Raw genomic sequence first — 27,601 nt, forward strand, 5'->3', positions numbered from 1 at the left:
GATCTGTCTACCTGGCAGTGCTTCTTGGATGTAACAAATCACCTCAAACTCAAATGTCAACAGTCAAATTGCCACCCCAAGTCTGGTCTTTGTTCAGCGTTCCCTATCTCACTCTAAAGTATCATCAACTGTCCGCTGCCCAGAAATCTAGGTGTGACCCCTCGACATGTTTTTCTTCTTTGCAACCCCTGCCCCTGTTATCTGTCCTCGGGCCCTAAGGATTCTTACCTCCTAAATTTCTCTCAAATCTCTCTGCTTTTCAACATATCCAACCCACCATTATCATGGTCCGAGTACCATCATCTCTCACCTGGATTTCATCAGTAAACTTCAAATATTTATATCCATGTGGTCCCCATCCAACTGCAACAGCCAGAGAGCTTTTCAAGTTTTCTCTCCACCCACTCCAACAATAGTCACAGTGTCATTTTAATTCCTTATATTGGACCAGTTCCCTTCTGCTGAAGTGCCTTGACACATTAACTTCCCTCTTTTCAGTGTTAATACAGTAAGTCCCCTACATACAAACCTTCAAGTTGCGAACTTTCAAAGATGCGAACGTGCGTTCGCACGTCCAATCCCATAAGTTAGTTCATGTGTCTGGCGTACACTGTCAAGTGCGTTCACCCTCTACAGGTGGTTGTGCTTTTGTGTGCTTTACTGTAGGGTACTGTATAGAGCACAGTCGTACAGTATCTTTATTTCAAGCCCAGGATGTCTGGAAGCAAGCGTAAAAGCAGCGGTGACGTAACTGGTACTGCTAAGAAGCACCAGCTGTGGTGCTGTACTACTGTACTTTTCAAGATACTGTATGTAAGATTAAAAACGTTTTCTTTATTTTTTGTGTTTGTTTTTTATGTATTATTTGTGTGAAAAGTATTATAAACCTATTACAGTACAGTACTATATAGCCGATTGTGTTAGTTGGGTACCTAGTCTAACTTTGTTGGACTTACGAACAAATTGAACTTAAGAACGCGCTCTCGGAAAGGAACTCGTTCGTATGTAGGGGACTTACTGTACTTATTCACGCTTAGTATCTCAACTCCATTATCTTCTCTCTGGCTATACTTTGAAGATAGCCTGGGTATTACTTACACAAAGCTATCCTCTACATCTAGCACGTATACTATGGTAAATAAATATTTATTGAATGAATGAATGAATGAATCAATCAGTCAAGAGCACATCTTTAAATAACTACCTGAGGTTTTTCTTAGGCAAGGAGAATCCAACCATTTCTTTCTTAAAAATTACTTATTTTTTATTTTTGGCTGTGTTGGGTCTTTGTTGTTGTGCGCGGGCTTTCTCTAGTTGCGGCGAACGGGGGCTACTCTTCATTGTAGTGTGCAGGCTTCTCATTGCGGTGGCCTCTCTTGTTGCAGAGTACGGGCTCTAGGCACGCAAGCTTCAGTAGTTGTGGCTCACGGGCTCTAGAGCGCACACTCAGCAGTTGTGGCTCCTGGGCTCTAGGGCGCAGGCTCAGTAGTCGTGTTGCACGGGCTTAGTTGCTCCGCGGCATGTGGAATCTTCCCGGACCAGAGCTCGAACCTGCGTCCCCTGCATCGGCAGGCGTATTCTTAACCACTGCACCACCAGGGAAGTCCCCAACCATTTCTTAAATGCATTAAACAACATTTTAACATTTGTGTCAAATTTTGAAAGCAGTAACTCTATTTTTACAAAGATAACTGAAGTGAAAATATACTAAGTAAAAAATAACTTCATACTAAATTGGCTAATTATGGGTGAAATTGGCCACTTATGCTTCAACAATGATCAAAGACACCCTTATAAACTATGCCTCTTTAATGAATAATAATGCATTTTGTAGTTTTATGCTTTCATTTTAGCATTTCAGAACAGTTCACAAATACACCAATTAATCTGCAATGGTATTGTACTCTTATGTTACAGACCAATGTAAGGAAGTAATAGCACAACCAATTTCAAAAGCACAGGGGAAATTCTTGGATGCTTAAGACAACGCTCTCTACTTCTTGCACCTTGTTTATATATGTTTTTATAGTTTTGTATAGATCTTTAATATAGAATTAAAATAAAAACAAAGATAACTGGGCTTCCCTGGTGGCGCAGTGGTTGAGAGTCCGCCTGCCGATGCGGGGGACGCGGGTTCGTGCCCCCGTCCGGGAGGATCCCACGTGCCGCGGAGCGGCTGGGCCCGTGAGCCATGGCCGCTGAGCCTGCGCGTCCGGAGCCTGAACTCCGCAACGGGAGAGGCCACAACAGTGAGAGGCCCGCGTACCGCAAAAAAAAAAAACAAAAAGAACAAAGATAATTATTTTAGCTATTTTATTTGAATCTTTTGCAAATGTATTACTCAATTCATTTATTTTGGGGGCAATTTTTAAAATTGTGGTAAAATATACATAACATGAAATTTATCATATTAACCATTTTAAGTGGACAATTCAGTAGCATTAAGTACTTTCACAATTTTGTACAAGCATCACTGCTATCCATTTCTAGAACTTTTCATCACTCCATCGTTCCAAACAGAAACCCTGTACCCATTTAAACTCTAACTCCCCTTTCCTCTTCACCCACTTCCTAAGCAGGCAACCACTAATCTATTTTCTATCTCAATGAATTTGACAATGGTAGGTACCTTATATGAGTGGAATCATACAATATTTGCCCTCTTGTGTCTGGCTTATTTCACTTAACATAATGTGTTCAGGGTTCATCCATGTTATAGGATGTATCAGAATCTCATGCCTTTATAAGGCTGAATAATATTCCATTGTATCTATTATCACATTTTTTTCTCTGGTCGTCTGTTGATGGACTTTTGGGTTGTTTCCCACCTTTTGGCTATTCTGAATGGTGCTGTTATGAACATTAGCACACAAGTATCTGTATGAGCTTTCAATTCTGTTGGGTATATACCTAGAAGTGCAATTGGTGGATCACAGGGAAATTCTATGTTTAACTTTCTGAGGACCTACCAAACTGTTTTCCACAGTGGATGCACCATTTTACATTCCGACCAGCAATTTCCATTTTCTCCACATCATCATGAGCACTTTTTGTTTTGGGGTGTTTTTTTTTTTTTGACAATAGCATCCTATTGAGTGCAAAGTGGTATCTCATTGTGGTTTCGATTTACATTTCTCTAATGACTAAATGTTGAACATCTTTTCATGGGCTTAATTCCTTTTTGAAGGTTGTTTCCATTCTACTAGAAGCATTAAACATTTTGAATAATCAATTTTAAGTCTTGGAAAAAATTTGCCAATTTAAAATATGCTAGAATAGTTAATAGCAACTACCTGCCTCCCTGGATCATTTTAGGCCCCAAGCCCTATTTGTTCCATGTCTATGTCCTCCGCTAGGAGTTCCAGGAGAGCAGGGGCTATGCCTGTATTGCTCATTACCAGATTTCTGGTATCTAATACAGTATCCGGCACAGTAAATATAGTTTGGTTAATCAACTTAGCAAATCTACTAATGAACACATCTGCACTGTGCAGAGCAGAAAAGGGTTTAACACTGAGAAGCCCTAGGGTTTTCTCGCTCATCCCAACGTATGACATCCCATCCCACGACTCTAAGAACCGTACATAGGTTGATGACTCCAAAAGTTATAGCCCTTGGCCTGACCTCTTCCTTGAGCTTCAGATTCATATTTTTCAGCTGCACACTTAGGCATCCAACAGGTGCCTCAAACTTTACATGTTTAAACCCAGGCATTTCCAGGATTTGTATATAGAAGAGTGGCTCTCTAGTTGACAAGCTTATTCTTTCGTTCAGATCATATGTTTGCTTGTTGTTGCTGGGGGTAAAGAGTGGCTGGTGGGCATTACTGAGACCAAAAGTTCTCCAAGTCACCCCTGGGTGCTGCCAGTGGTGTCTAAGTCAGATCTCTTGTTTTCGCTACCAAACTTGTTGATCTTCAGGTACCTGTTCCAGCCAAAAGCCCAGGAGGCATCTGCATCGCCTTCGTTCCCTTACTCCTGACCTCCAGTGCATCAGCAAGAGCTGCTGATTGTTTCCAATATATGTCCCAACCGCTCCTCAGGAGCTCCACTGCTACCATTTTCCAGATCTAATCTACCACCAGTGCTTTCCACACACCTAGCTCGTCTCTCTGTTCCACTCTGGCCCTTCCTATTTCTTCACCCCTTTTCCACATGTTCCACCAAGTATATTCTCATAGCAGTCAGTTAGGTCCTGCCAATCTAGTCTGGTCTCAAACTATACTATAACAAGGCACCAGTGTAAAACGTAACAAAAGCAAAACACCTCCATGAAGCTTTACTTGGGACACTGAGAAAGATTAGTGTTTGTGTTTCAAAAGTTTCCCTCTTTGGGGTTGCAGAAAAGTGCATTCAGGGCTTAACTTCAAGAGCCTTCTTATTTACAAATCAGATATACTTTCCTGTTTGTAATAGAATTGAAAGTAAGGTTTGGCAATAAGTGTAGTGAACACTGAAACAAGCAAACAAAGCATGTTGTCTGCCAAAATGCTTTTCGTTTTTGTTGTTATTCACGGTTGTATGATTTGAACTATTGTAGAGAGACAATCGGAGGAAGGCCCAGGCACTAGGGCATTTAAAGGATTGTCTTTCTTTGTAAAAGGATGCATGAAACTTGGAAATTGGAAAAATACATTTACTGCAATGCTCAAAGTATCAAGAATTGCCCAATTAGGGTTTATTTTAAGTTAGTTTTCAAATTTAAAGATAACAGGATTAAATTATACCTTTATAGTTTATATTATACACTTAAGAGTGGCTTGTATATTTTCTGTTTGGCTTATAAGCAGGTGTGACACTACTGTGTTCAGCATCACTGCCCTTATTTCCCAGAATAATGAAGTTCAAAGTGCAGTGCAATTATGTAAGGGCATACATGCTACTTCATAACACCTATAGAATTTATATCTTTAGACGCTTGTGCCTAAATATAATCTCATATCGACTTATTATTACATCTCTGCCTTACTTTGGTGTTTTACATCCCAAATTAAATTTCCCACAGAGTTCCTTAGGTGTATTATTAATCTATACAAGAACAATAATCTACTCACTATAGCCACCACTATTAATAAGCTTTGTAATCATTTACCATGCCTCTATTTTTAGTTTGTAATACATATATTTAGGCAAGGAGAAGCAAAAAAGAATCCTCAACTGACAGAGTACTATGAATAAATTCAGTAGAAGTTGGTATAGTCAAGCATGAAACTCTGAATAAAGTTACCATCTTCGAGAATTATATCCAATAATCCTAAGTACACTTTTCTTCACTCTGCTGCTTATAAAACTTGGTGATAAAGGTTTTTGTTCACTACAGAACTAGACGTTACTTGGATAAAAATATTGCTGGTCTGGGATTCGTGCTTCCCCAAGCAATATTGATTTGCTAGGGATTATTTTCCCCCCGCTTTTTATTCAGTGTTTGTAATTTCAAATATTTTGTTTATTTTTTCCCAGTGTTTTATTGAATTAATTCTATAGTTTTTGGGCCACAGCAACTACTGTAAAGGTATGGCTCAAGCTGCCAGATGATATTATTCAGTATTCTTCTGCTTATCCCAGATCCTTCAGACACAGCTATTTTTATACATTCTATTAGACATCAGGATTTTTAGGTTTTAATTTTAAAGAAATGTTCCCCAACTGAGCCTTCTGATATACCCTGAGTTATAGTTACAGTTACAGTCAGATAACTTCTCAGGAAAAATGACTTTGTAGTTTGAACATGTTTTCTCCATCCTTCCATATTAAGTTTTTCCAGTTCACAACTCAAAACAAGATTAGTATGCTTTGAATCTACCAGCCGGTATAAAAAGATCAAACTGCTACCTCAACATTGCTTCCTTTCAGCTTATACATCTTCTCCTCAAGCAATGCATTCAAGGACTTGGAATATAATTGGCAATTTTGTTGATGATGAATGAAACTGAGCAGAGTAAGGATGACTTTTGCTACTCTGCAGTGCTTACAGTAAAAAGAAATGGCTTGGCGGCTGCATATATGAAATACAAGTTAGATAAACACCTCTAAGTTCCTTGACAATAAAGTCTATTTAAAAAGATATCATGCGATGACTTCCGCCCCTACCAAAACAGCCACAAACGAAACAAAACTCTATCAACATTGACATTTATGCAATTAATCTATTTTCTATGTGCTTGATAAATGACATCTAGCATTTATCAGCAAATGGCAAGGACTGGTTGAATATAATTGAATTCCACACTTGAGGTGTTTTCTTCCCCACTGGATGCCACTATGGCTCTGCCGTAATGTCTCTCTTAGATTCTACCACCTACCTCATCCCAACCCCTTTCAAAATCTTTTACTATTAAGACATAAGCCTACATGCACTCACCAAACAACCTTAGCTCCTGAGATGGCCTGTGTGTTTTGACAGAAATAGAATTCGAAGGCATTTTCCTAAGATATCCTCACAACAGTTTTGGCAAAGGAGCTGCTAAAGGAATACATTCACTTAAAAATGCTTTCTCTAAAACAGCAACTTTCGAAGATTTTCAGTTTATAGACAGTTCAACAAGGCATCCAATCCCACCAAGTATTTTCTCTCTGCTCTCAACCAACTGAAACACAGAAAAATGAATGAACTGATGGTTGAAATTGTCTCCAAAATATAATGTAATCAACTGTAATTCCAGTTAGATTACATAGACTAAAAACATTATATGGAACACCTCTAATCTGTTATTATCTGTTCCTTTATAAGAATGCCTATTAGGATCAAAGCTAAGTTCTCAAGGATGTGTTTAATCCTCAAAATCAAACAAAACAAATTTTAAGTATTTATTCTCAATTTCTTATGTCTGAGGTAACAAAGTGCTAAGAATGATGCAAAGATGCATAATGCACACATGTCAGCAAGGAGTTTACAGCTTAACTGGGGAGACAAGTGACCTGAAAATTAACAAAAATATTTCAGGAGTTAAACAGCAAAGATGACCTAGGACTTCAAGGTAGTTACAGAGGTCCTTGCTATCTGAAAGAATGATTCTAAGGTAACTTTGTAAAAAATTAAATGTCATTTATATAATTTTCAATATAGAAATGTAGAAGTGTTATATCCCTCACTAGTTTTGACCCTGACCTTTTCTTAGACCTGTGATTTCCTAGAACTCGGGACAACATGATAAGGGAAAACACATGGACCCATTCATTCTGCTTTTTCTTTCCTTTTTCTCATCGCAAAGAGAATTTTTAAATTAAAACAAACACACACTGTATAAGTATAAAGGGCTGAATTTAGAACTGGACTCACATAAATCATAGATTTTATCTTGTTCTGATCTTTACTAATGATTCAAAGGATTATAGGGAAACACCAGGCACATAAAACATTCTTTGCCTGGAGGAACCTGAAATAATCAGATACATTGCCCCCAAATATCCCTATTCTTTCACACTATGATATGTTCTGGTTTCTATTAACAGAAAAGGTTTTAAAACATTTATGCATAAACAGTGATACTGAAAGGAAGCCATTTTAGTCTCCAAAGGTTTCCATTTTATAATCTGTTAATGACAAGAACAGGAAAATGCTCACGTGACTATACGCCGTTTTCCATCCAGTCGTAACTCATAAATCCATAAATTCCAGGTTTATTTACAATAAGTAAAGTAGCCAAACCAGGTATATCCTGCTAAAAACATTTTATAGATAGGGACTTTCAGGTATCTTTCTGCTACTTAAATGACATTAATAAGATTAACAAGAAGGTCTGGGAGGTCATTAGTGTGTTTATAAGGTGGTCTTTTGAGTTGAGGTCATTCTTTCCCCTCAACGCCCAGGGAATGAATCACTGGCCTGCTGTTAATACGCCTCCCTCTCTCCCTCTCCTTCCCCCTGCCCGCTTCTCTCTCTCTCTCTGTATGTGTGTGTGTTACATACATACATATATACGTATGTACACACACACACACATACAGGCACATATGTAAAATGTTCACAAGTTTTCTTTAAATTTTAGCTATAAAGATACTTACACCTTGAGCTTTTACTATAAACTATGCTTGGCCCCTCCGGCTCCGTCTAAGAAGCATTCATTCTTCTCTATTTGATGGTTTTTTTGGCGGAAAAGTTTGTAGCACTGATGTAAGTAAGAGTGAGGAAGAATAACTAATCTGGCCTTTTATTTGATAAAGCGCTTATATTCATAGATTAATTCAGGGTAACTCTATACATTCAGATAGACATTTTTCTTAATCTTCATGAAATACAAGTTATTCTTTATCCTCAAAAACGTATCAATTGCCCAAAGTGGTTTGGTGACTTTAAGTCATTACAAGAGAAAGTGTAAGAAATTCTTCTCTGCCACCGCATAGTTACAAGTGAAAAAAGAGAGAGCTCATTCTGCAGTAAGATGAGATTTTTCTACACGTAATACAGGGGGTTACCCAATGCTCAATGTCTAGGCAAGTCATGACTTATGGCCATAGGCCATATGAGTTTGCCTCGTAAGGCTAGAACCATAGGTCTGAGATTCATGGAAAATATGAAACTTTATTTGTTACCTGAAGGAGGGGACAGTATCAAATTCAAGGCCAGGCTCTGGTGTCGAAAAGGCTGCTGAAGAGCTGTTCTAGTCCACCTGAGTTGACCACGTCTTACCCTTCAGAAAGGCTAGGAATTGGGGGTATGAGGAGAAACACATGCTGTGGCATCCATCAGGACACTGGTCTTGCCATACTCCCATCTTAGCGAAGCCCTGATGGGAAGTGGCGGGATGCGACTCAGAAATCCTCTGCTTTCTCAGCTTCCACAGAGGCAGGCAAGTGCCTACATCAGGGCTGGCCAGGTTTTTGTTTCATTTTATTTTCTGTTGCCCTTTATGGCCAAAAGCAGTAAAGAGAAACTTAGGTCTCGGCAAGAGCACAGTGGCAGAAGTTGACTGGGTAGGTAAGCCAAGGGAAGAAACACCAGCAATGCGGGGAAGGACTAATAGGATAGTACTGGTGATTCCCAAGATGGCAGTCCCACAGCGGAGGACTGGCCACACTTGGTTACACTAAGAGCTAGTTTTCAACCAACAATACTTGGAAGCTGAAAGAGTTGGGAGCAACAGGTAAAAAGTATTATTGTTATTATTATTTTAAATTTCAATTCTCTACCCATTTATTAATTTTTGTTCTCCCCACCCTCAATATCTCCGCTACCAAATGCGTCCCTACCTGCATCCTCGAGAACCCTGTCTAAGCTGGCCCCTGCACTCCAGGGATGGGCAACTAACCCCCTCCCAGGTGGGGAGCTCCAAGCAACTTTGACCCACTAGAGTGTGTGTGTAGGGGGTAAGGGTAGTGATTGTGGAGGTCCTAGGTGGGGCGCGAGGTGGGCCAAAGCCAACTGAGGTCACAGGGTTGGTGGGAAAAGGCACAGAGCGGGTCACTATTACTGTGACTTGGGAAAGCCACCAGTCTCTCTGAGTCTCAGCTTTTTCTTCTTTATTAGATACTAACCCATGGTGCTAATCCTCATAAATGGGAAGATACAGCTAGTCTTATCACTTAGCACTTAGTAGGCACACATTAAACTTTGCTTTTCATCCTTTCTAGGAGGTTATAGGACTGTAACTACGAGATACTCCCTTGGTATAAAGCACAAGACCGAGAAGAAGTGACCAAACCAAAAGGAAACAAAACCACAACAAAAAATTCCTTCTAAAACAACAAAGAAGCAAGTTAAAAATTACTCTTTGCACTATCTGACTTGCAATAGCTTTGGGGACCAAGATGGATGTGGATAAGCTGAGAAAGGAAAACAGAAAAAGCAACTGAAAGTTTCAGGGGGAGCAGGGAAGCTTCTGTGTTTCATCCACCTGGGAGTTAATGATATCCAAGAAGACGAGATCATTTGCTCAATGCTGACAGTGGGCTAAGCCTCACATGGGACCTGTTCTTAGGAGCTTTACGGACTGCTGAAAGCAGAGATGGGTTTGTTTTTCTTTTTCTCTCTTGTGCAGGGATTTAAAATTTTCGGCAATGTGACGGCACTGATTTATACACCGCACTCAGTTTATTGTTTAAAAGAAATTACATGTGTGTGTGTGCGCTAACAATCTTCCAGAAAAAAGCATCTAATTCCTTCTCCCTACCCTCTACCCTCTCCCACCCTATCCTCTGAAATGAGGGAGGGGAAGACTGAATGGGATTTGGAGTTTTCCTGCTGAGAAAGGGACATTTTCTGCAACCAGGTCAATGTTCAAAGGACTAATGCTCTAAGGAAATTATCCAAAGGCGTGTGGCAGTTCAGGGTTATTAAGTTATTTTCAAATGCTGTCTGGGTTGCTGCTGACCTTTGTGAAGGCAACAGGACGCAGCTTCCCAGGGGGGCAGGATAAGAAGCAATTAGAGGAGCCTAGGAGAGGCTCAGGAATGTTTGGGAATTTACAGATACCCAAAAGTATACTGGGAACTCCTAGAATGAAAATAAACTAATTTGATCAAGGACATATTTGTGTTCTAGAAAATATTCTAAACATGTAGCTAATACCGGATATATCTGTAAGAGTGTTTTCTTAAAGACCCAACACTCAGTATTCATTAGACGTCAAGTAGGCTTCAGTTCAATTTCAGAGAAGAGAAGTAAAGTCAATTCATATTCCCTGTATGCCAGAAAGTAGAATGGGTGTGACGTTAAGTATTCACAGAGTCAGAATATGATAAAGCTGCGTTTCAAATGAAGGTTTATTTGAGGCCACAGCCCATGTTCTTTTCTACCACATGACTATGGAAGAATGTACAATGCTTAACAAAGTTAGAAAAAGAAAATGAAGCAACAGCTGAAATAACTCACTCCTCTTTTTTGGGGAAGCAGACCTAAATATATTTTATGAACACTCTCACATTCCAAAAAGTGCCACGAATGAGGCAGAGGGAATACCATACATGCGTAATATATCAGAATTTTTGGCATGTGCACATTATAGTTTAGCTGCAGCATATATGTGTATATGTACATATGCTGCCACCTTTAAGCATTACATATGACACAGAATGTTATAACATTTTTTCTGTAAAATAAAGACTTATCAATATCATTCTCTTAAGACTCAGTGGCTACTATATCCCAGCCCCCAAAGTAAATCCTGTATACGAATACTTAGTGAAACACAGTGGTTGATCAATTTAAAGCTCTACTGACCACTGCAAAATCAGAAAAAGTATCATGAGTGGCATTTAGGAAAAACAAGAAGACCCCAGTTCTACTGAAACAAAGAAAGCCAGAGCTCAGAATGATCTCAGGCATTATCTAGTTCTACTTCCTTACTGCTGGTGGGAAAAACTCAGTCCCAGGTGGGCTGAGTTATACTCCAAATCATATCGTTAGATAAAGACAGAACAGAATCTAGACCTCAGGATGTGGTATGTGCCAGTCAGACACTCAGGCTAAGGATGGCCTCCTAGGCGCCAAGTATAGGAGACATGAGAAACTCTGTAAAAGACTAAGCATACTTTCTAACATTAAAGTTGATATCTACAGGATATGAGAGACACACTTGGGTGGTAGATCTAAATGGACACACAAACACCTGAAGATTTTTTGAAAGTAAAAGGGGTCAGGAAACTGTAAAGCATGTGGAAGTGCTATTATGTGTTCATTCATTCATTCAAGTATCTACTGAGCACATGCTATCTGTGAAGTACTACACTAGAAAAAGAGATACAGCAGCTATCCTCATGAAGTCCATTATTTCAGTCAAGGTTATACGTACCAGCTTATGAAACTATAAAGAAGGCTGTGAGATTTTTTTGTGAACTTTATGAGACACAGAAGATACTAACATCTATGTCTACCAACAAGGTCGACAAAACCAAAGGCCAGAATCAGCACCCCGTATAACACTACGGCCTCGCCTTCATTCTCTTTCAGTTAATATCTTAAACTGAGTTGTTTTCATGAGTATATCATCAATTACGCGTTACTGACCATTCCTTCACTGTGGCTCCAGAGCTTAATGAGAATCAGCTAATGTGACCTTTGGAACCATCAAACTGTGGAGGAGAAAGCACAGCAGAGAAGACTGGCCTCTGGGTTATCTTTGTGTACAAAGCCTTTTGAGAAGTCAGAGCGCCAGGCTTCTTTCTGGCAACGACTGCACAAATTTAATTACCCAGAGATACTCACCAGTATCCTCAAAGACTGACAGCTGAAATTAGACAGCTGATTCTCTATTACACCCGCTTCCTATTATCAATGGTGCTAAAGAGTTAAGGAAAAAGTTTAATATTACTTGTCCTTCCCATCTTGATAAGATTGATGATGCAATAAGAATCCTCAAGGGCGATATGAAGATTCGTTTTCATTCCTCTGGAAAACTGTTATAAATAATTTCTGTTTCAAAGTCAACATTCATAAAATCAGGGAATGTCAGGACTGGAAATAACCTGTGATATCATGTGACTCAGCCCTTTTAGATGACACATGGAGAAACTGAGGCTCAGAGAATGTAAGTGATTCATCTTCGGTCGAATAGCTAGTTAAAAGCAAAGTTGCAACCAGACTTCAAGTCTTCTGTTGCTTGCTCAATTTACTATTTCTGTTATTTCATGTGGTCTTATCACCTGCTAAAAGGTATATATATATATATATATATATATATATATATATATATATATTTTTTTTTTTTTTTTTTTTTTTTTTTTTTATTTTTGTGCGGTACGCGGGCCTCTCACTGTTGCGGCCCCTCCCGTTGCGGAGCACAGGCTCCGGATGCGCAGGCTCAGTGGCCATGGCTCACGGGCCCAGCCGCTCCGCGGCATGTGGGATCTTCCCGGACCGGGGCACGAGCCCGCGTCCCCTGCATCGGCAGGCGGACTCTCAACCACTGCGCCACCAGGGAGGCCCTAAAAGGTATATTTTTATTTTTATTTTTTTATGGAAGCATCTGTGATTATGGATGTGAAGTGATAATGTAAAACCCACAGTCCAGGCTCCCCTAGTGAACGGTTATTTTTTTTTTAACATCTTTATTGGAGTATACTTGCTTTACAATGGTGTGTTAGTTTCTGCTGTATAGCAAAGTGAATCAGCTATACACATACATATATCCCCATATCCCTCCCCTCTTGCGTCTCCCTCCCTCCCACCCTCCCTATCCCACCCCTCTAGGTGGTCACAGAGCCCCGAGCGGATCTCCCTGTGCTATGCGGCTGCTTCCCACTAGCTCTCTATTTTACGTTTGGTAGTGTATATATGTCCATGCCACTCTCTCGCTTCGTCCCAGCTTACCCTTCCCCCTCCCCGTATCCTCAAGTCCATTTAAAAGGCATATTTTTAAGGAAAATATACATGTGAAGGATGTTACCAGAAACAGCACAAAATTATATTCTGAAAAAAACTATGAAAACCTCTGCCAATCTCAACCAATGTTCAACTGAATGTCAGAAGACTAGAATCATTCCTAGAACGGTGAGGTATCAGGAATGAGACATGGGGGAATGTTTTCTAAGCTGGATATCATAATCTGGTGTTCTTTATAATAAGAGTCCGCCTCATTCTCAGAAGATGTTTCCACTGCAAACTAGCCAACACAGATATTTAGCATGTTGATTTGCCGTTAAAGCTGAGACATAGCTAACTACTGCTTCCTCTCTATATAAATATAGGTACAGAAATAGTAGGCAATAATTCAGAGGAACAAATAAACTAATCTAAAACTTGAATCAGAACAACTCCTGGCACAAATGATAGGGAGCTGGAGCAAGAATGAGGGCAAGATATGCTTTAAACATGGGAGGGATTTAGAATCTGAAAAACTGTCCAGAAAGTAGAAATAGAGGCAATACGGTATGGAGGGAGGTGGTGTCAAAACTCAGATGCTGGGACTTCCCTGGTGGCGCATCTGCCTGCCAAGGCAGGGGACACAGGTTCGAGCCCTGGTCCAGGAAGACCCCACGTGCCACGGAGCAACTAAGCCCACGTGCCACAACTACTGAGCCTGTGCTCTAGAGCCCGCGAGCCACAACTACTGAGCCCACGTGCCACAACTACTGAAGCCCGAGCACCTAGAGCCCATGCTCCACAACAAGAGAAGCCACCGCAATGAGAAGCCCCCGCTCACCACAACTAGAGAAAGCCCACACACAGCAACAAAGACCCAATGCAGTAAAAAACAAACAAACAAACCAACAAAAAACTCAGATGCTACTGGAGTTAGAGAGCAAGCGTACTCAAACTCAGAGCAAGATTCATCACTTTAACCGTGAACAGACCAACAGGATACAAGAAGACACAAACACCAAAAGGTAAGTGTAGGTGGATAGCCATAATTTCATGCAGAGAGTCAAACACTTGTACCAGTAGAGCCAGAGGGATGGCAGTCATAAGAATATGGGAGAGTCAGAACTCCAACCAGCAATTTTGGCAGCAGACACAGCAATAGTAATAAGAAATGTTGACTAAAGCGACAGTCAGCTTCAGCGAGGGAGGTTTTATTATGTACCTCATTTTGCTAGGCAGAAACTACCAGAAAGTTGCGAGCAACTCAAAACCACCAGAAAGTTGCGAGCAACTCAGATGTAACAGGTGGCTGTAGAAACATGTCTGGGATTGAGAATGGAGAGGAGGGTAGATCAAGGTCACTAGATAGCTACAGCAATGTGTACAAGAATCAAAATAACCAGCAGGAAAAGACAGACACTTCTTTAGACATGAGTTGTTTCTTTTCTTTTTTTTTTTGCGGTACGCAGGCCTCTCACTGATGTGGCCTCTCCCGTCGCGGAGCACAGGCTCCGGACGCGCAGGCCTAGCGGCCATGGCTCACGGGCTCATCCGCTCTGCGGCATGTGGGATCTTCCCGGACCGGGGCACGAACCCGTGTCCCCTGCATCGGCAGGCGGACTCTCAACCACTGCGCCACCAGGGAAACCCCATGAGCTGTTTCTTGAGCATTGCATGTAAAAAAGAGCTGAAGAGTTAGCATGTTCCCCAGAACCCCATTTTTCACTCTTTTGTGAAGTACTTCAGAAATATTTAGAAAGGCAACCTGACGAAATGCACTGCTGGTGACTGAGTCAGCAGGTTTACTCCCAAGTTTCATTAGTGAATGCCTCCCAATATTTAGCAACTGCAGCGTCTTTGAAGGAGGAAAGGACCAGCTTGCCTAAAAATCAAATCTTTCCTAAGAGTCAGCTGGCAGGAACATAAGGTCAAACACTTGATCTGGTATTACAGAAAAGTAGCCACAAACCAACCTTCAGCTAGAACTAATATATGTAGAACAGGTTATGACCTCAATTAGTTTCTCCATTTCTGCACCAATGGGAGGCAGTGAATAGCATTTACTTTCTTCATGACTGAGTGGAGACTAGAGACGATGCTAACAAATTTAATAACCAATATTTGGGCTATTCCAGTCACGGCATCCCAAGGAAGATACAACAGAGATGGAGAAGATCCAGGGAAAAACAACTAAGATGATCAAGGGGACTGCTTATCTTTCATTCAAGGACAGACTAAAAACCTAAAACGGATTAGAATTTCTCAGACTGGGGAGATGAAAATAAAAAGGAGTTAGTGAGGGGATGTGAGATTAAAGTCGACTCTGGTAAATATAATTGTATTCAGTGAACTTCATAGCACTTAATTGGGGCTGTCCCTTGAGGTTAAAGGATGTAGATTAAAGAGAAACTGAAATATATCTTTGTTTGTTTATAGAGAAATCAGTAAGTTTATAGAACTTATTATTGCTAAGACAAGGCTGAAGTGGAGAATGGGAAAAGTTTAAGAAACCATTGGATATACTCAATGCCAACTGATTTAACAGTGCATTACTAAGAAGTGGTCATGATGCACCCTAACTTTTTTGAAATGAAAATTACTCTCCCTATCTTACCCGATAGGGAGGGTGGGAGGGAGGGAGACGCAAGAGGGAAGAGATATGGGAACATGTGTATAACTGATTCACTTTGTTATGAAGCAGAAACTAACACACCATGGCAAAGCAATTATACTCCAGTAAAGATGTAAAAAAAAAAAAAAAAAGAAAATTACTAGGTTGACTGACAACACAGCCATTGGTGCCTACATCTGGGACAGAGTTCTGGGCTAGCTGCCCTGTTGGTCTGACCCAGGGTGCTATTTCTTATGCTTTTATTATGTCATCTATGCAAAAAACATACTGCATGCAAGTTTGGGATTCCTAAATTCTTTTGACAGTCCAGAACACAGAAGAATGATTTTCTAACTCATTAAGAAAGCAAGAGAGCCCCAGCTCTTGGCTCCGCTTGGTTTACCCATATGGGAGTATGCAACATAAAAAGGTGAAAGAAATTCTAACAGAATGCAGCAGGTGGTTAAAGGCTATTATACTGAACATTTCATGAGTCTGACAATAGGCCAAAAGACTACAAAATGGCAGAGAATGGAAAAGGCAGTTGTAACAGGTTGAACATTGTTGGTGATTACTTTTTCAGTGGCAATGAAAGCTGTAATAAAATAACCTGCAAGAGATGCTGGCAGGGGTAGGAAAGCCCCAAGGGAGAGGGAATATGAAGACTGTAACAATGATGTATGCTATGGACTAATAAACTAGACAAACATGCAGTTTGAAGTTTCTTAGCATCATATGAAAAGCTGGTGTCACGATGCAGGCGTAAACACTATTTGATTTGCAATCTAGAGCAGAAGACGTTGTTAATGACTTACAACCTCAAGGATGAACGCACGACTCAACAACTAACTGGAACTGTGCTACTGGTGTAGAAACCTCTTGTTATTTAGATGATCAGTTTATCTAAGCATTAAAAAGGAAACATTATAAAGCAGTAAAAAATATCCAGAGAAAACACTTGCCTTTGCAGCTGGAAATGTGTGGTTAAAAACTCTTGAATGGAAGTCAGGACAAATAAGAAAGAGGACGAATGGGGGCTGGTTGAAATAAGGTCATTATCAACTTATTATTGTTATTTGTGGACCAATAAGGCATCTCAAGTTATGAATGGCATCTGCAAGTGCATGAAGTCCACTGGACCTTGTACATCAAAGTCATTTAATGTAAACAGAATATTTTAGACAATAGTAATGTGTAATAATAAATCACAAAGGACATTAATAATCTGTTTACTGAAAATGTAAATTTCTTGAACATGCGTTCTCCCTATATTATGGCTTAACGTTTTAGGGGTATATTTGAGAAACTGTACAATCTCTAATTTCAATTAGATTATAATCGTACAGAGAATTGATCTCTGTAAAGTTTCAGGGACATCTTTGAGAAATTAGGTAATCCCTCATTGCAAGGAACTGATCACTTCAGAGGCTTTTAAGGTCTCCATACTCACCTTTCTACTAATTTTCCTGTCTACTGTTCTCTGTTTCTTACCATTAAACTAGGAAGAATAATAGTCCTAAATTAAACACCAAGATTTAAGCTCTTCAAATGGGTATCTGGAGAAACCGGAGTGGGTTGAGAGGGCATATCTGAAGCTAATTCACAGTGGAAAAACAGAATTCCTATGTTTTTTTTAAACTGAGAATTTATATTGTGTTTAATAATGAAAATAAAGAATTCTTAAAATAAAGATAAACTTCTTGAAAAAGAAAGCTGATATCTTAAAGTTTTTGAATTTGGACAAGACCATGGAATGAGCCACACTCATTGATTCCTGCAGCTACAAAGGAACTTAGATATCATCTAGTCCAACTCCTCATTTTATAAATAAGAAACCAAGGTTTGTACAGCTTAAGTGACTTGCCCAAGGCCATACAATCAACTAACCACAGAGCCCCCAAAGTCAAGGTTTCTTATTCCCAGATCTGTGCCCCTACCAAAACTGTCACCATGATCTTCAAGCTGGTGAAAGAGCACTGGACAAATAGGAGGACAAATAGAGAGTAGCTGTTCTCCGATCCCATCAAGGAGCAGTAAGAAACTAGTATACAGGGAGGAATGACAGCTTTTCTGGAATTTGTCTTTTTATTTTTTGGACCAAATTCATTTTCACTGCTTCACAGAACTGTACTGGGATCTTTTGTAGTAGGTGTAACATCAGGGAGAAGGTACATATTTAGGCAAAGGACAGTGGGACTAGGGGGGCACTCTAGGAATCCCGTGTGAGACACTTAATGAGCCCTAAACAGGTAATAATTTGGACAATGATGGCTTAAAGATGTCTTGGATTCTCAGGTGATCCTAAAGTCTTGGCTACAAAAGGAGTCACTCTTTTAGCTCATAAAGGAATTGGATAAAGTGAGAGTTTTATAAATGGGTTGAAAAAGTAGCAGGTCTCAAACATCTTAGTCAGAAATGGAAATCTGTAATGACCAAGACACTGATATAGAAGATGACTGGGAAGAATTTGAACAAAACGGTTCCACGAAATAGATAGTGGATGTAAAGCAACATAGCGCATGTCCAAATCAATATATTATTTAAGAAAATGGGTGATTTTAAATAGGTATCAAAACATGTACTTTAGAGTGACTAAATAACTATATACAACAAAAATAATAAAATAAAATTAAAAATAAGAAACTAAAAAGCAGGATCAAAACACTGAAGGAGAATTTTTAAAGTTAAGAGATACCTTGTCTGTATAATTGAATAAGACAACCTTTCCTAAAGGATGTATCTCTCCTTGAAGAGCCAAAAAAGTTCCCTCACCCCCATTCTTCTGAGTTAACAAAATTGAGGCATGAAATCAAATTTCTTGAGAACTGTAGTAATGAAGATCTAGGAATGCAGTTATTGCTTTAGAACTGAATTATGAAGAATTGATGGGCAGTGGAAGAGTAAAAACAGACTTGATAAATGGAAAAACATTTAATATTTTTAGTCAGACTATGGCAGAAGCAAGTTCAAAGACTTAAGCTGGTACTGAAGACTACTTCATGAATCCAATTCATTTAAATTGTTGTTGAGGTGGCCGATAGAAACTTAAACTTAAGCTGGACTCAATTGTACAACTGATGAGAAGCTGTTAAGGTATCGTAGTAACTCAACATCCTCTCTCCTCTTTCTTCCATGGCGACCCAATGTATCGTAATTTGTATTTCATGCAGGATCCTGCAGAAGGTGCTTCTAAGAACCTATATTCCTTTGACTGACAAAAATGACCCCTGAAAACAGTATCATTTTTGTCGTTGCTATGTGAAAAATGCTGAGTGCTACGTATCAAGAATGAACACCTCACCTCCACAAATCCAGAACTGCTACTGACTGCCTTTTGGGTACATCAAGTATTTATTCACCTAAAACAGTTTGGGTACAGATAGCTGCAGACATCTTCCATCTTTGTCTAAAGAAGAAGTGTGGGAAAACTCCTAAATAAATAAAATTGTTCTTGTAAATATTCACTGCCACTATCCATAATATTATCAGCAGCTTTTCGTTCTATTATGAAAAATCCACACCACCGGCAATCACAAAACACAGCGTATACGCTGCCTTAAATGGATTTTTCCTAAAGGCTACTCCCTGTAGCATCAGCAAGTTTTCAGTGGTAATTTTAGCATGAGTTACCGTATCCAAGCTTCCTTGGGGAAGAAAGAACTAGGTATTGTAGGCCAGGCTGCCGTCGAGTTTTAAAAATAAATTCATCTGTGAATATACATATTAGCCACAATAAATGCTTTTTTAAGAACATGATGCTTTCAACTTACTTGATATAGTAGGGCACTTTGTTTGGTGAGATGGCTCGCTCCCAGGGACCCTGGACAGAAGCTGAAAAAGGGGGGGGGGGAAAAGGCAAGAGGTCAAGTTCATGCAAACAAGAAGGACAACATTAATCTCCAGAATTACAATTTCACACTGATATTGGTCTGTTTGTTCAGTTGCCCATGAAGACAGGACTGATTAACCTGCTGTTCTGATCCTAATCTAAGAAAACCTGAACTCATTCAGGCACAAAGATAAACGCAAAGAAAAAAAAATCCACTGCTAAACCTATAGAGCAGGTAAGAAACTGAAAGAGTAAACTGACGGGTTTTCTCTTATGTGTCTCCATTGGGTACTTTTCTTATAATACTTCCTGTTGCTGTTTCTCAATATCTTTTACTATTTGATTGACTGGGTTTTATTAGTTTAGCAGCTGAAACATCCCTCTGTGATACATTTACATTCTAAGTTATTGAAGCTAAAGTACTCCACTTATCACTCTGATATGCTTGTTCTTCTCTTTATTTGGTTTAAACAGAATCCAGTTTCATTTACCGATTACATACATGTTTAACTGGTGCCTCAAAAATGTCAGCTGACCAGCATGATCTTATTAGAAAAGATAACTGAAAGTGAGAGAACGGCACCCGATACCACAGTGTAATAAAACTTTGGTGATGAGTGATGAATCCTATAGGTGAAATTAAATTTCCCATACTGGGAATTTGTTTCATAAGGACTTTATTGTGTATCAGTCAAATCAGTCATCTTTAAACTGTGTTTTAAATGCTTAAGCTGTAGGGGGTTTTTTCTTTCCCAGAGTTGAAATACTTTGTATATACGGTTTAATATGATGGCGTTTTTTTGTTCCTTTAAGACAAAATAATCATGTTAGTAGACGCGATACCATCTCCTTAACAATAAAATCTTCCTCCTGAACAGAGTTTTAAGAAACTGGAGTTTTTGAGACATAGAATAGCATCAAGAATATAAATATAAGAAGCATTCTTATTATAACACCTAGCAATTTTATGTGTATGTCCCGTCTTTCCTGAATTTTCATCCTGCTTATAATTTGAAACACAGCTGATGTTGACCATTGTTTCCTCCTACGAAAAGCTCCCTTCTAAATTAGTCTCACAGTAAATTCACTCCACAGTGTATTAAGATGTAACAAAACATCAAAGCTAATATATCCTTGACTACACTGCATAATATGAAAGAAAAGCTTCTAATAAAACTTTGCCCACTGCCAGACAATTTAAGGGTAATGAAACTACAGATTCTTTGTTTTATAGAGCGTAATAGAGGGATCGAATCACCCAACCTTCAACCAGACATGCTGCTTTGTACCTTGGCGATGTGTCATTTAAAAGATATAGAACGTGAATTTGTATTTAGCTACCTAACTGCACCTTTCCATTTTGGCAGATGGATTTTTAATATGGAGAAAAAAGACATTTATCTGCTGTTTCGGAGGAGTCCCTTGCCTTTAAACTCTCTCTGTCCTTCTTTTTCTATTCTTGCCTCCTTTGCCTTCGTCATTCTCTGCTCAACTCTCCTCTTGTGTGTTTTTCTTCTCTAGGACACAGCTCTCTAGACCAGATTAGTTCACAGAGCAGTAAGAGCTGATTTGAGGACTTAGGCTGAACTCTCTGAACTGCCTGGCAGAGTCTAATGTTATGGAAACCTAAAAACCCAAGCCCTCTGTAGCATGAAACATGGTGGAGAGCCAGAAATCATAGCCCCTGGTTGCTCAGCGGGCCCTCTTCCTAAAATCACGGCATTGCAGAAGGAAGAAGAGAACTACAGAGAGCATTTGGTCCAGTTCTCATTGGCTGTATTGCCAAGTCTATGAATGTCTAAACTGAGAAACAATGCTTATCCTTTTCTTAAAGGTCACTATGGGCTGAGCCCCACCATCTCTCGCGTTATCATTCTCCAGTTCTTTATCATTCTAATGGTCCAGAAAGCCTTTCTGATTTGGAGGATGTTGAGTACGTCCTCTGGTAGCAGAAGAGTCTGTTCGTATTTCCTATATCACTCCTAGGCATCTCTCGGAGAGAAGTGGTCTACTGGCTGCCTGGTTGGCCCAGGGGGGTGCTCCGCCTCAGTGAAACAACCTTCAAGCAGAAACTCTAGCAAGAAATAGGAGAAAAGTGATGATGCCGCGCTGAGCTCATGGCCAGACCTGTAGGTATCTATACTTGACTTTGCATTGTTAAACATGAAAAGGAAAAAAAAATTCCCCCCGAAATGCCAGAGAAGTAGTCAGAATATGCTTGAACTAAAGAGCTGAATGGATTTAATTTTAAAAATTCCAAAAAATAAGTTCCAGGTCAATATGAAATTTTAAGCTTTTGTAACTGGAGTTCTTCTTAATTTTTATAGAGTATATTAATTGTATATGAAAATTGTTAATATTTTACTTTCTAATATAAAAGCCTTCTGCCTTTACGTGTAGCTATTAAACAGAACCGATGGTGAGATTCAGTGAATTTTTTGTGCTGAAAGATATTTTTCCCCCTTTGATTCACAGTTTATAAATGCACCTAAGCAACTGCTTTGCAGCCATCATTTGAAGGTCTGAAATTTTACACTAAAAAATGTCCTTGAAGCAATAAAAAAAGAAGAAGAACCACAGCCTTCCCCCAATCCTCCCCTGCCCCATCACTACCACAGACACACACACTGGAGCTACTTGCTTTAGAAATGACACACAATCGGACGACGGTTCTATGCGACTGGAATCAATGCTCCTTCTCAGGAGATTGTTAAACGGTTGTTGGGCAATTTCGCTTGGGGCTGCCAGATGATTCTGGTCTTGCATATATTCAAAAGTTGATCCAATATATGGTAACTCTCATAAGTGTGTCACAGAATTATCATTTCATTTCTTGCAGGAATGCCAATGCCAACAACAGCTGTTTCTTATCTCAGTATACCAGTGGAAGCTTGTCATCCTTCACAAAGCTCGCCTACGCGATAGACACACATACGTCTCTTATGCCTGATGTGGCCATTTTTAGTAGCCCATCAAAAGCAGATTTACGGGCAAATAGTTTTTATGACACTATGCTGTCCTTTGGTATTTTCTTATACAGATGCTTCTATAACCGCTATATGTAATTCCAATGCAGCTCTGTGATTCAGATTCTCGAGTGTAAAAATCATCCATTATCATATGGCAACAGCACCGTGGGGTACTGTCTGCTAAATTTAAATAGCAAACTACTTACTAGTTTATTTATTCCAAAACCAACCTCTGAATTTCCCCTTGCGTTACAGATGCAGTATGTTATTAACAGCAAGAAAGGGTAGCAGTTCTCCCTTCAAATGCTTTTCCGCCCTCGAGGTAACAGGAGTCAATATTGTGCCCAAGGTATTTTTGAAAATCACAAAGACAGGCTCCAGTGTTTAAGGGAAGTTCTTATTTCAACCGCTTTCTAATGCATGATGAACAGAATGGGCCAAGTGACGCACCCTGGTGTTAAGCCATGTTTTAATCGACACAGGGACCTAACCAGAAAATGAAGAAGAATGCTAATATCATTTAAACTGTGTTAAAAGAGCACTCTCTGGAATTCAGACCCTCATACATTCATTAATCTTTCTACTTTTTCAAAAAAAATTTAATTTTATTTATTTTTTTATACAGCAGGTACTTATTAGTCATCAGTTTTATACCCACCAGGGTATACATGTCAATCCCAATCACGCAATTCATCCCCCCCCCACCCCCACCACCCTTCCGCTCTCCCCCCCCGGTGTCCATACCTTTGTGCTCTACATCTGTGTCTCAATATCTGCCCTGCTAACCGGTTCATCTGCACCATTTCTCTAGGTTCCACATACATGCATTAATATATGATATTTGTTTTTCTCTTTCTGGCTTACTTCACTCTGTATGACAGACACAAGGTCCATCCACCGGACTACAAATAACTCAATTTCGTTCCTTTTTATGGCTGAGGAATATTCCATTGTATACATGTGCCACATCTTCTTTATCCATTCATCTGTCGATGGGCATTTAGGTTGTTTCCATGACCTGGCTATTGTACATAGTGCTGCAGTGAACATTGGGGTGCATGTGTCTTTTTGAATTATGGTTTCCTCTGAGTACATGCCCAGTAGGATTGCTGGATCTTATGGTAATTCTATTTTTAGCTTTTTAAGAAACCTTCATACTGTTCTCCATAGTGGCTGTATCAACTTACATTCCCACCAACAGTGCAGGAGGGTTCCCTTTTCTCCACACCCTCTCCAGCATTTGTTTGTAGATTTTCTGATGATGCCCGTTCTAACTGGTGTGAGGTGATACCTCATTGTAGTTTTGATTTGCATTTCTCTAATAATTAGTGATGTTGAGCAGCTCTTCATGTGCTTCTTGGCCGTCTGTATATCTTCTTTGGAGAAATGTCTGTTTAGGTCTTCTGCCCACTTTTGGATTGGGTTGTTTGTTTGTTTGTTTTTTTTTTTAATAATGAGCTGCATGAGCTGTTTATGTATTTTGGAGATTAATCCTTTGTCCGTGGTTTCGTTTGCAAATATTTTCTCCCATTCTGAGGGTTGTCTTTTCGTCTTGTTTATGGTTTCCTTTGCTGTGCTAAAGCTTTTAAGTTTCATTAGGTCTCATTTGTTTATTTTTGTTTTCATTTCCACTACTCTAGGAGGTGGATCAAAACAGATCTTGCTGTGATTTATGTCACAGAGTGTTCTTCCAATGTTTTCCTCTAAGAGTTTTATAGTGTCTGGTCTTACATTTAGGTCTCTAATCCATTTTCAGTTTATTTTTCTGTATGGTGTTGGGGAGTGTTCTAATTTCATTCTTTTACACGTATCTGTCCAGTTTTCCCAGCACCACTTATTGAAGAGACTGCCTTTTCTCCACTGTATATCCTTGCCACCTTTGTCATAGATTAGTTGACCATAGGTGCATGGGTTTATCTCTGGGCTTTCTATCTTGTTCCATTGATCTGTGTTTCTGTTTTTGTGCCAGTACCATACTGTCTTGATTACTGTAGCTCTGTAGTATAGTCTGAAGTCAGGGACTCTGATTCCTCCAGCTCTATTTTTTTTCCCTCTACACTGCTTTGGCTATTCGGGGTCTTTTGTGTCTCCATACAAATTTTAAGATTTTTTGTTCTAGTTCCGTAAAAAATGCCATTGGTAATTTGATAGGGATTGCACCAAATCTGTAGATTGCTTTGGGTAGTATAGTCATTTTCACAATATTGATTCTTCCAATCCAAGAACATGATATATCTCTCCATCTGTTGGTCTCACCTTTAATTCCTTTCATCAGTGTCTTAGTTTTCTGCATACAGGTATTTTGTCTCCCTAGCTGGGTTTATTCCTAGGTATTTTATTCTTTTTGTTGCAATGGTAAACGGGAGCGTTTCCTTAATTTCCCTTTCAGATTTTTCATCATTAGTGTATAGGAATGCCAGAGATTTCTGTGCATTAATTTTGTATCCTGCTACTTTACCAAATTCACTGATTAGCTCTAGTAGTTTTCTGGTGGCATCTTTAGGATTCTCTATGTACAGTATCATGTCATCTGCAAACAGTGACAATTTTACTTCTTCTTTTCCAATTTGCATTCCTTTTATTTCTTTTTCTTCTCTGATTGCCATGGCTAGGACTTCCAAAACTGTGTTGAACAATAGTGGTGAGACTGGACATCCTTGTCTCGTTCCTGATCTTAGAGGAAATGGTTTCAGTTTTTTCAGTTTTTTACCATCGAGAATGATGTTTGCTGTGGGTTTGTTGTATGTGGCCTTTATTATGTTGACGTAGGTTCCTTCTACGCCCCCCTTCTGGAGAGTTTTTATCATAAATGGGTGTTGAATTTTGTCAAAAGCGTTTTCTGCATCTATTGAGATCACCATATGGTTTTTATTCTTCAATTTGTTAATATGGTTTATCGCATTGATTGATTTACGTACATTGAAGAATCCTTGCATCCCTGGGATAAACCCCACTTGATCATGGTGTATGATCCTTTTAATGTCTTGTCGGATTCTGTTTGCCAGTATTTTGTTGAGGATTTCTTCAAATATTTTCTCGGGTCCTTTCTCTCTCTCTTCTCCTTCTGGGACCCCTATAATGCAAATGTCATTGTGTCTAATGTTGTCCCAGAGGTCTCTTAGGCTGTCTTCATTTCTTTTCATTCTTTTTTCTTTAGTCTGTTCCGCAGCAGTGAATTCCACCATTCTGTCTTCCAGGTCACTTATCTGTTCTTCTGCCTCAGTTGTTCTGCTACTGATTCCTTCGACTGTAGTTTTCTTTTCAGTTATTGTAATGTTCACCTCTGTTTGTTTGTTCTTTAATTCCTCTATGTCTTTGTTAAACATTTCTTGCGTCTTCTCGATCTTTGCCTCCATTCTTTTTCTGAGGTCCTGGATCATCTTCACTATCATCATTCTGAATTCTTTTTCTGGAAGGTTGCCTATCTCCACTTCATTTAGTTGTTTTTCTGGGGTTTTCTCTTGTTCCTTCATCTGGTACATAGCCCTCTGCCTTTTCATCTTGTCTATCTTTCTGTGAATGTGGTTTTTGTTCCACAGGCTGCAGGATTGTAGTTCTTCTTGCTTCTGCTGTCTACTTTTCTTATATTTGGTGGCTTTGGCGTTTAATAACATACTTGGGTCAAAAGAAAGTGGGGGCAGTTTATAAACATAAATAAAAGACAGCATTCACTGGGGACAACAGAGAAACCTCACCTCCAGGGTTATGAAAAAGGCACTGGCGAGGATCAACTAGCCACTGGCACTTGGCTCCTCAGAAGTATGCAAATTCCAGGAATGGTTTTATGGACACAGTCTATCAAGATCGACTCTAGAGCAACGTTTCTCGACCTTTTGCCACTATGTGCCCCCTACTCCAGGTATCTTTTTAGACATTTTTGTTCCCGATCACCTTATGCCACAGATATACTGTATAGACATCTGTTTCTGTATTGTATGTATCTGTGCTCTACATATAAAGAGTAAGATTTTTACATCCCCCCCAAAACCAATTTTTGACCCCTTGGGGGCAATATCACTCCCGTTGAGAATGCTTGATCTAGAGGAAGTGACGGAGGGGGTGGGGGAGAAAGGGAAACCCCTTCTGTGCCTGTAACATGACCTCAACTAGCTTATTTGATACTGAATGACCTGTGAGGTGGGTATTCTTATTATTTTTATTTTGCACATGATGAGTTAAGATCACATGGAATGATACATCTAACGTCACAAGTCGCTAAGTATTAGATCCTAATTTTGGTTTATTACTCAAACTGAAGTCAGATGATTCAGGAAATGGAGAAAACAAAGCTGTCGCCTGTCTACTCTGTACCATGCACTGTATGTTTCTTAATGTAATCCTTCCAAACACCCTCCGTGGTCACGCTACTCTATTGTTGCACATAAAGAAACTGATGCTCATGAATGATCAGTAAAGTAGCCCAGCTAGTAAACGGTCACACAGCTAGTAACGAGTGTATCCAGGATTGCCACCAGGTCTCCTCTTCCCTGGTAACAGAATTTCTAACTGCTGGGTACAGCAAGGTTCCCAAGGCTTATGAATGTCAGTTGAGGATATTCAGGTGAGGCTTCTGGGAAAGTTCTTTAAGGGTGGCTGACTAAATTGAAAGGCAGCTTCGCCTTTTTCCCATCCTCTTTCTTCCTGCCTTAGATGTCATGATGTCCAGAGCTACAGTAACCAGGAGAACAGAAGCCGTCTTGGTTGCAGTTCCCCAGAAGTAAGACACAGACAAGGATATGAGTGCAATGAGTTTGAGCCATGATTTAGGGAAGCGCTGGTAGAAGAGCCGGAAGTGAGACGCAGAAGGGAGGAAAGCTGATAAAGTTTGCATTACTGCTTCGGACACCTGGGGCCCAGTGCAGCTGGGGCTTCAGTGTACAACGCACTGAAGAGTTATCCCTCGCACCCCCCAGGGGAACGGGGAACTTATCTACTGTTGCTTGAGGGCTATTCCTG

General features: G+C 39.7%; 1 protein-coding gene across 1 annotated transcript in view; it reads right to left on the reverse strand.

Annotated features, from left to right (window-relative positions):
• The window catches only part of DMD (dystrophin), a 2,107,962-nt gene that overhangs the window by 193,508 nt on the left and 1,886,853 nt on the right, over positions 1-27,601 (reverse strand). The window contains exon 62 of the mRNA XM_029240038.1: positions 19,618-19,678. Coding sequence (XP_029095871.1) covers positions 19,618-19,678 — 61 coding nt within the window. The remainder of the gene's footprint in view (positions 1-19,617; positions 19,679-27,601) is intronic.

Source organism: Monodon monoceros, unplaced genomic scaffold, assembly GCF_005190385.1.
Source record: "Monodon monoceros isolate NGI ecotype Baffin Bay Population unplaced genomic scaffold, NGI_Narwhal_1 Super_Scaffold_22, whole genome shotgun sequence".
In the NCBI taxonomy this organism is placed as follows: domain Eukaryota; kingdom Metazoa; phylum Chordata; class Mammalia; order Artiodactyla; family Monodontidae; genus Monodon; species Monodon monoceros.